The sequence below is a fragment of the Ptychodera flava genome, chromosome 6 (assembly GCF_041260155.1).
Source record: "Ptychodera flava strain L36383 chromosome 6, AS_Pfla_20210202, whole genome shotgun sequence".
NCBI classification, from domain to species: Eukaryota; Metazoa; Hemichordata; class Enteropneusta; family Ptychoderidae; genus Ptychodera; species Ptychodera flava.
The window spans coordinates 35551953-35562699 of NC_091933.1; the positions used below are offsets into that span (position 1 = coordinate 35551953).

A 10747-nucleotide genomic window follows, 5' to 3' on the forward strand; every position below is an offset into this window, starting at 1 on the left:
CTCTCTCTCTCTCTCTCTCTCTCTCTCTCTCTCTCTCTCTCTCTCTCTCTCTCTCTCTCTCTCTCTCTCTCTCTCTCCTTTAAACACGGAATAATTATTATTCATAATTAAATCGTTTCCTCCATTTAAATATAAATCACCCTAGCGACGGGTACACCTGGAGAGTTTTTACTAGTTTACTCCATATCTGTAGAGACCCTTCGCTTGTTCTATGCTTGTTATACCGCGAATGGTTGTTTTCACGTCTCGACCAATCAGATAGCTGTATTTACGCCATCAATATACTGGTATGATATTATTTCGTTTATTTGGCGGAAAGGTGCGATACGATAAGGAGTGTTTCTTCAGAAAGACAGAAAAAAACATTGGGAATAACTATCCTGGAATAATGTGAGCAGTGATTAACAAGCAATCTACAGCTGAAAGCATCACTGAACGGATTTCAACATCCAGAATGTTAGCCGAGGTGCTAAATACGCATGGCAACCACCTGTTGATTAATTTATAGACAAGATACCAATAAAATTTAGCAACATGATATCTGTCCAGGGAGAGAGAGAGAGAGAGAGAGAGAGAGAGAGAGAGAGAGCATGGAGATCTAACAGTAGGCCTACATGTGAGTGACGTAATACAAGTTTCACTGTAGACAGAGTCTATGGCTCCATGTCGATGTTACTCATTTTGAAGCGGCACATCTAGATTTTGTACAGGTCTGTGATTTGTGAACGTGTTAGGGGGTGTGAATATGATGATTTGTGTTCTCTTTTCATATGAAACATGTGAATAGGGTGAACGCGATAAATGGGGATGAACGCGATACAGGGGGAATTCACCCAAAATCACAATCCGGCAAAACTAGCCACTGCGCAGTCTCAAAGGTAACGCGTTCGATCGCTAGAAAAAACCTGACTTGGGCTGCGAAATCTCAAATTATTTGTACGTAGACAGTACAGGGTCGTATGGTTTGTATGAAATAGAAGAGACACAAGAGAAAATGTTGTAAATGATTATATATATTTTTTTAATTCACCGACTTGAACCAAGTCAACTGCACATCCTATTTTTCTTTAAAACGCAGAAATCTAAGTGTGTGTGAATATCATCAAATAAATACTGTGATTCATTTCCACGATACTTCAATCGTATCATAGGTTCCCATAATGCAACTCACTTGCAGCTATGGTGTCAGAGTTTGCAGTCGGTATGTTTCAAGCCCGATGTGTGTGTGTGTGTGAGTGGGGGGGGGGGGCTACTCCAATTTTTTCACTCTGGGACTGTGCAATCCAAGTTGAAAATATGTGCCTACGAATATTCCAAAAATCTTACTCATTGTTAGGGATTTAGTTGACAAATTGGTGTAATTTTTATACTTCTGCATGCGAAGTTTTCCAATATTATGGGAGCGTTCTGTTTCTTACTGACCCATAGATGAAAAGTTATCATGTTTAGGGACTTGTTTCTTGAAAAAGTGACTCGCTCGGGTGGCATTTACCCATATGACTTTCTGTGGCAGTACCCCCGGGGTTTTAAGGGACTGGTCAATTTCTTCGGCGGGGGTGGTAGAATATTTTTTACTGGTACCAAAAAGTGGCTGACCCCCCTTTCCAACTTTCGAAACTGAAACAGAGAGACCCACGACAAAGGTAGAACAAAAAGATACATACATACATATATATATATATATATATATATATATATATATATATATATATATATATATATATATATATATATAAACGTGTCTTGTAATATATGTAGTATTTTGTAATATATATATTTAAAACATTCAGTCATTCACTGTTTTAATGAAATTGTTGACATGTCACTTGTAAGATATGAATTTCAAAGTTTGAATACAGTATTTTGAGTGAGCTGTGAATGTATTTCACAGTTTCTATGCATAACCTGATGTCAAGAACGGTTGTACATAAATGGATGTCAATCATTAATATCAAAGAGAGAACATCAGTAAATCAAAAACTTTGATGGGTGTTTAGACTTATCAGCCATCCAGTTACGTCTCCTGAGAATAAATAGAGAGCTATTTTTATTAGTTGTAGCCAAATCTGATGTGCGCAGTATCTGAGAGGACCTTTTATATTAACGTTGAAACCATAAAAACACACAAATAATGACAAAACTGCCTTTTGTTAACTATCATTTTAGTCATGAATAAAAAATCACCTTTTACTGAAAACCCGTAACACAAAGGAAAATCGTTACATCAATGAGAATGAAAAATATCGTGTCATTTTCCTCTTTCTAAAATATGTCACTGTATCAAATAAATTGTGAAATATTAGTGCATGTTGCTTTCTTATACTGAAATCTCATAGAGAAAACAGGAAAGAATAAGTAATTTGTCATGCTTTTCATATGAACTGTAGATTTCATAATGATTAGTACACTTTGCAAAACAGACCTTCAGTTTGCATACATCCAGATATCTCTGATGTATATCTGATATATCAAAATTATTGTAACTGAATGATGCAATTTGTGGCTGGTATGATGCTTTGCGTAAGCGACTTTCAATTTGCAAACATCCAGATATCTCTGATATATATCTCTGATATATATTAAAGCTACGTGGCAGAACGGCGTGTCGAAAAATATATGTCTGATATATTAAAGTTACGCGTCCGAAGGGCGCGCCGAAAAATGCAACTGTGATATGAAATTCGTGGCTGGTACGATGTATTTTAGGAAGTATGACCCCATGTTGTTGCAATTCAAAAACACACTGACCCCCCCCCCCCCCCACATTGAGCATTTTAAAAACACCGCGACTCCCATCACCAATGTCAAAAAAGGTTGACCCCAGATGAATCCACTTTCCCACCCACCCGGCGGAAGAAACTGACCAGTCCGTAAGGCCCAGGGATTGTATTCATGACGTGTTCATGACGCTAGGTCTCTTTAGCGACAGCTGTCGGTGCGTTGTCAATATGATCTGCTAATCATTGAGTGACACCTCACTTGAAATAAGATGTAATTTCTCGTATTACTTCATTTTTATAATTAATAAAATATTGTATGAAAGTCAAAGAGTGTGGTCGCATTCGCTGCCAATCGGAATTAGGCCTAAATAATTCGGTCAAAATACGAATTCAAAGCCATTTTTCCGAATCGCATATTTCTCATTGACACACAGAGGTATCTGCAAATTTGCTCAGCCTACACACACTATTATTTGTTTTCTGTTTTTGATGACGATTTGTCTGTACTGATGATTATGAAAACACAATTACACATCATTCACATCATTCATTGACGGATTATGATGACAACAGCTGTCTGGCATCAAATGTCCTCCATATTACCACTATTAGTGCTCGAATACGAAACATAAGCAGGGCGACTCATAAACGTTCCACCACTCCATTTCTATAACGCTTGATCTATTTTCCGAATATGTTTGTTCTATATTTATTTACAATGCAGTTTCTTGTTTTACTCCTTGAACCAGACCGATATTCCTGCAGGGTGTTCATCTTGTCAATGTAACCTACATGCGTTGATGTCAAATGGCATTGTGATGGGGCTAGAAGGGGCTCCGTGGCATTGTTGACAACTGAATTCTGGTCCGGACTAGAATGATCAACGATGATCTTTCATATTGTACAGAATAATTTACTCTGTGTTCCAACATCATTTAGGGATAAGTAGAAGAAACTGAAGTGTTCGTTGTTTCTGTAACAAAATTAAGTGAAAATGTTATCTGAATTTGCATCTATTGTCCTGCACTCGAATTAATTGCTTACGTTTATTTTAATCCGATTCGGTGCAATCACCAAAACTGTCGTAAAGATCAGCATTAATTCTGTTAACCCGACTAAATTTTCTAAAAATACATTTCAATTAGGTAGAGGACCTATGTCGGCAATTGATCATGTGACGTGGTTCAAAAGATTATTCATAAAAGGGAATATAATGTTTATGTCAGATAAATGGTGATTAGTGGTGCACAGCTTTGTGAATGTAACGACACAGGCTCGGTATTGATGTCCGCAAGGGTAAGCCGCATGGTTGCTGTTTTATCAAATATGTCAGTGGACCTGGTACCCCTCGTTTGTAAACAGTGACAATGCCGCGTGTCATATGTCGATTAAATATATCCGTGAGAGATTTAATGGTTGGTATTTAAGTATATTCCACCATTCTACTCGCATTGCATTCCCCGTGTGTCATGACAGCAGCCGTCTACAAATTCGTCTGAACGAAACAGGACGGTACATAGACAACGCGAGCTCACTCATTTCATCTAATATCCACACATAGACATCCTCTCGCACTCACTCACCTTAACCTACCGTGATAATATAAGGTGTGTAGAAGGTATGCAATTGCCCCCTCAACCTCCACGTACGCATACATATACACGCAGGCATTTATCTAGGAAAATTTTCGTCCAATTCACTTTTCTCACTTCCGTCAACGGTAGATGAAATGAAACATATCTGACTGTGTAAAACCACGGTCCCTCTGTCACCGCTAGAGGGACCGTGGTAAAACTTACACTTAGTACCCGGCCGTTTACATAGTAAGGTTAAGTTCATGTTGTGCGTCAGTCAGCCATGGACTCAGTAATGCCACGTCATTCAAATTAAAACACAGGCTAACAAACGTTTTCGACAACTGTATAATTTAATCACCGACCATTAAGTACACCGACTGCCCGTCCCGTATTGCTACAACATTATTTTTTATTTTACTGCCCACTGATTATCTTATTTCAATGTGCCATTTTGCTAGAACACATGTTATGAAGTTTACCTGATCGTCAGTTTTTACTTTTCGTACAGAAAACATCATTTTGGGACAGACTAGGAATCTAGGACACATTGTGGAACTCTGGAAATCTTACAATTCTTTGTTTTGGATTCGATTCTTCAATTTGTACAGAAAATTAAGGTTATTTTGCCGACTTGTGTTTGTGGAAGTCGAAATGTTTTAAGTAGAGTTTATTATAGGATGGTGGTCATTTCGAGTTTCAAATATCGGTGAAAGTTTTATTTCTCTGATCGGAAAGTTTTTACTTCGACTCTTGATGTCCATTCTTACGAGTCTGAAAGAGAAGACTTTGTGAATCCTCCTTCGAGACAACTTTTTCAAAAAGAGCAAGAGCTTAATGTTGGTCGATCCTTCAACATTCATTGCTTAGCGCCACCATACAGCACGGGCACGGTTCTACCATTTGTAAAATCTATGGCCACAGCATGGGCAATAATATCTTCTTTAAATCCTTGTAACTATAGCTATTTTTCTTATCCCCTAGTCAAGATGAAACAAGCAACATGAACAATGTAAACAAATGATACGTAACTACGTACGGTAACTATTGTTGCAATGAGGGCCTGACACGGTTTCCCTAAAGATGTGGCTTAGGGAAAGACATTCGCGAAATTTAACTATACAAGATATGGGACTTATACGGAATGGACAAAGGCCCGATATGAATTATAACGTTCCGGTTGCGGAAGAAGATAGCCGTCTTCTGCCACTGCCGCCATTTCTACCAATCATTGCCGCATCAGAAACGACCAAAGTACTTCAGCCGTTCGTCTTTATTAGTGATAAACATTGACATTTGCCTTCTATTTCCTATGTTAATGACGTTTTTTAAATTTTCATCCGACTTCAAGACGATGGGCAGCATTTCTGCAGAATTTCTTACCGATCGATCTCCGGATCATTTCGATACACTGTTCTTCTAGATAGTTTGCAGCATGGATTTCCTGACTGTCCGTGAACTTGATCAGATACTCTTCAACCTCTTGCAAGACGTTCATGGCGGTCTGATGATTTTGCGTTCCTAGGCGTTGAACACTATGGCGCAAATGTCGTTGGAAGGCGTTTCCTTGGTGACATGTTCTTACTTATCAGGAAGTGATAGCAAAACTATTGATAAGCCATCGAAAAGTTCGGGAAAATGAGCAAACAGTATTGTGTCCCCTCTTCTAGGAAGTGGAGGAGGGGCCATATCCCCATTTTCCCCGATCGCTTCCCACATCACTGATTTGAGGACCGACTGCGACGGTCAAGCATAGTTTGTCATTGGACATACATTGCTGAACTGATGGAGAGACGTGGCCAAACGTTACTTTCACCGGCGAGTTATAAGTACGACGCACGGGCTTAGTTTTCCAGATTACTTCCCTTGTATTTAGCCAGTCTGCTCATCCGATTGCAAGTATCTTTTCGTCTATTACCACAGTAACAATGGTATTATTAAAGAATAATGCAACAAAAAAAACTATACCAAATTAAGTTAAGCATCCACCCACCCAAAGTTGCAGACAAGTAAAAATCACAGTCCGTCTAGCTAATGGCTAGAGAGTGCAAGTTTAACTGGTTTTTTCGTCTCTTTTTCTGCTGATGTTTATTTTTCGACTTTTTGTCGCCCTTCTTCTTCTTCTTCTTGTTCTTCTTCTCCTCCTCCCCCTCATCGTCCCCCTTCTTATCAGAATGTAAGGGTTTTCCTACCCCTGGAGGACCTGGAGGAAGTATTGGCTGTGGTAGTTTCCACCATGGAGTAGCTTTTACATCGGGAGGGAGTGGACTCGGCTTACCATAGTAGATGAACCTTGCAACTTCTCCGACGGTGCTTTCTAGTGCCCTGATAGAAATCGGGTCAAGATTACCGAGAGACTCGATCGGAAACTGTATGGCGTAACGCTTCTCTCTCCAATTGACTGTCTTGTAGGTTCCCGTTTGCCAGGGTTGACTTTTTTCTGGCAAGCCGTCGATTGAGAGATGGGTGACGTGGATAAGTTCACTGCGCTCATTGGCGAGCTGGGTCGGGTAAAGAATGCTGTTGCAGAGACGGCACTCTCCATCGTATTTCATGTAGTTTGTGTAGTACAGACGCAGAAACGAGGTGTCTCTCGCAGACAGAATAAGGCTGTTTGAAACACGTCGAGCATCGTTTGACAGACCCATAACGAATTCGTAATATTGCAGCTGTTTCAGTGAATTAACAAAGAACACGTCGGCATCAGCTACGACGCCACCTAATGACAACAGCGTAACGATCTTAGTAATATCAGCTGAGTGGTCAGCCATCTTGGGGTTGATAGGACTCATGAAAATCTCTTTCAGCTGCGCTGTGTCGAGTACCTCCAAATTTGGAATCTTTTTCGCTTCTTCCCACCAGACACCCGTCGGCTCACAGTCCGTGTGAAAGTAAATTCTTGGAGGTTTCACGATCCGATAGGCGCTGATCAAACTTAGCAGATTGTAAAAGTGAAAGGTTTTGCAATTAAACCACATGTAATGCACGATATTGGGTACGATGACATATTTGTTCCGTTCAAGTGTAGCCTTTACGTGCTCTTTTGCAATTCCCTCTCCAGTCGATGCTTGCTCGTCCTTCTTTGGTGCAGGCAGGGTGCTAGTTGCACTGTTTTGCGCCTGGGAGAGCTGTTCTTGGTGCTCTCGTTCGGCACGGCGCAATGTCGTTTCGATTTCCGTCTGACGATCCGAAAGATGTCTGAAAGAACAAGCATTGTGCATAAGCATTAAAGAAATGGTGTTTTGCTGACCTGGAAATTTGCCACAGGCGAACTAGGAGTAAATAGTTAAAGAAATACGATATTAATATCATAATTATGAAATATTGATATTATCAATACGGCCGTTTTGGTATTACAACAGTGTAGAGCTTCCTTTCTGCTCAGCGATACTTGATAAGATCACTGAAAGTGCATGAATTATATTGGATATCGTAGTCTACGGACTTCTATGGCGCGTCCAATAGAACGTGCCGTAGATTAAGATGTCCAGTATATGTAATTTATACACGTTCAGTGATTTCATCAAGTATTGCTTAGCAGAAAAGAAGCTCAACTCTGACTAGGTACCAAAACGGTTTTATTGATAATATCGATATTTCATAAATGTGATATCAATATCATATTTCTCAGACTATTTTGTACTAGTTCGCCTGTGAATTTGCGGGTCTCAACACCATTCGAACTGCGGCCACTCGAAGAAAGTGGAGCGCCACCGTTCATGGGCCAACAGACTGAAGGAACCCGTTGCTACAAACGGAAAGAGGAACGCTTCATGTAATTCATCGGCTTTGTGACTTTGCTATTCTACGATGCCATGAAATTTCCCCGTCTTAGTTGCCACTGTTTGCCGCTGAATCCATCTTTTCATTTATTTCCTTCTTTACTCAAGTGTTTCAATCAAAATCGCGTGCGCAAAGACCAAGAGCACGTACAGAGCGACAAATATCATACAGATTATGTTCTTAATAATGTCAAACCTATTGTTTACAAGCAAGGGCGTCGAAAGAAGACCGGGCTTTGCACTTATAAGTTTTCAGATTGAAAGTCAACAAGTCGCCGTTAAATTTATCAGACAAAAAAAATAAAATCTGTCATCGCCTACTCACTTTGACGTCTGCCACCATCGAGGAGGTGTGATATTTGTTGGAATAACCTCTCTCATGTTGTAGTATACGTATCGCGACACCTCGCCGGCTGTGTTGTTCAATGTCTTTATGCTCTCCGGATTCAATTGTTCAAGGGGGGTCTTTACAAAGAAGTGCAAGGTGTACCGCGTGTGCTTCCAGTCGAAGTTCTCATTTAACTGAATCTTCCAGAGGTCTCGAACCGAGCAAACCAATGTGAATAGTTCGATGTGAATTAGATTTCTATTAAAGTACGCAATTCTACTCGGGATTTCGACAGAATTGCAAAGGTAGCAGCTCTCGTTGTAGAATTTATAGCTCTCGTAATACAGTCTCAAAAACCGTGAGTCCTTTCTTGAAATTATTACCGCATTGTTCAGCCTCCCTTCACGGGGTCGGCCCATGACGAAATCGTAATGCCGCAGCGGTTCCAGCGAATTCACGACGAAGACGTCAGGGTCGAAGTAGACGCCTCCGTACTCGAGAAGTACCCGCAGCCTGGCGACATCCGCGCTGTGAGTTGACCAAAACGGATTCAGCTCGTGACCAAAGACAGACGTCGGCATTTCCAGCAACATCACCTCGAGGACTGGGATAAGCTTAGCCTCGGTCCACCATCGGCCAGTCGGCTCACAGTCGGTATGAAAGAGAATCCTGTCGGCTTTCATGACTGAGTACACGCTCAGCAAACTGATAAGGTGGTAGAATGTAAAATCACGACAGGTAAACCAGACAAAGTGGGCGATGTTCGGAACCACCGGGTGATCCTGGGGTCTAAGCGTTCCATTGAACCAGTTTTGTTCGTATTCCAGCGCATTTCTAACCTCAACATTTTGTGTATCTGGACTCTTCATGGCAAACAGCTTATCATAGTCAATACCTGTTCTTGAATCCGTTTCTACCGGTCCGCGTGTTGTGACTTTGACTGGGAAACCTGTTGTCTCCATCCGTGATGTCATTTTCTCCGTTGTAACCATGACCCCTTGTGCCGTTTCAGCGTCATCTTCGCCTTCCGACCGATCAGGATAGTCGATTACACTTTCGCCTGCCGATTCCGTCTCTTCGCTTTCGGAGGCGACGTTCTGCTTCAGCGACGTGAGTTCCGCTCGAGAGTCAACAGACACAGATTTCTGGATCGACGTTGACAGCGACGGCGGCGACGGATGCTGGCCGACGAGCCACAGATGGTATAGATACAAAACAGCAACCCATGCCAGGATGAAGAGGAAATTTCGAGTTTGAAGTGTCTGGTCAATTCGCGTCACCAGGCGACTACAAACACGACGTAAACTCAGCATTACTCAAGGGTGATGGAATTAGGTCAGGGGATGGCGTACATACTAGCAAAGATCGCGTGGCACAATGGTGTTACGGATGAAAGACACAAATTCACATTTGAGGACATTTCAGGGAAATTTTGTGTTATCGATGATGATAATGTCGAACGTGAAGTTTGTGCTACAAAGTTCTTCCACCCTACGACTACGAGACCTACCAGTTTAAATGAAGATGCAATTAAAATGGACATGATTTCCATTTAATTGTAGACGGGGACTTCGCCACCTTAAAGCTTTGAGCATTTACATTTCAATAAATTATTCTTCAGAAGTGATGAGATGCATTTACGGGAATAGTCCAGCAAATAGACAGATTTAATAAATTTCCTCATTGTTTCTATCGCTTCAGTTTTTGTCCAATAGCACATCCTCATCGCCTTTTTTTCGCAAACTTCTTCATTTACAAACAAGTCCCCATCATTCGAGCCACAGATATCGCGAAAAACAGTCAACAAGGCAACTCAGTGGATGACAATTATATTTCTCCGGGTGGCTAAGCACATGTAACAGCTGCTGGTTTCATGAAATGTACAATGTATAGGGGCATGGATCGTGCCAATATCTCATTCCCATTCACTGTGCATGTCAGGTCATCACGTGAGGGCGTTGCCTGTATAAATATTCAGACATCCCGATATGGATAAGCAGCCGTATCGACTTGAGGGGATATACAATGGGGAGGTGATCTTTGAGGGGCTCTGTAAACGCAATAATTCATACGCAAACCCGTGACGAGTTTTTTTCGAGATGGCAACGGTTTGGAAAAAGCGCAATGTGATTTGGGTCGAAACGCAAAGAGCGAATTAAAATGGAAATGCCTGAATGATGAACCCTCCAAAAATGCATTCTAGAGAATCGGAGAATATTCGAGAAAAGGGGAGCATGGGAAGTTGGGGTCTACAGGATGGATGGCCAAACCACGTGCGGGAGATAAATGGTTTCCGACGGAAAACATACACAAGTATATCACCACGAATTGCCCGACAGGTGT

At 41.2% G+C, this 10747-nt stretch overlaps 1 protein-coding gene across 1 annotated transcript; it reads right to left on the reverse strand.

Annotated features, from left to right (window-relative positions):
* Positions 1-4632: 4632 nt before the first annotated feature.
* Positions 4633-10022, reverse strand: LOC139135611 (uncharacterized). The gene is made up of 2 exons (XM_070703091.1): positions 8402-10022; positions 4633-7492 (listed from the first exon to the last, which is right to left on the reverse strand). Exons 1-2 carry the CDS (start codon positions 9715-9717, stop codon positions 6322-6324), a joined length of 2487 nt encoding a protein of 828 aa, XP_070559192.1. The 5' UTR covers positions 9718-10022; the 3' UTR covers positions 4633-6321.
* Between the last annotated feature and the right edge of the window lie 725 nt (positions 10023-10747).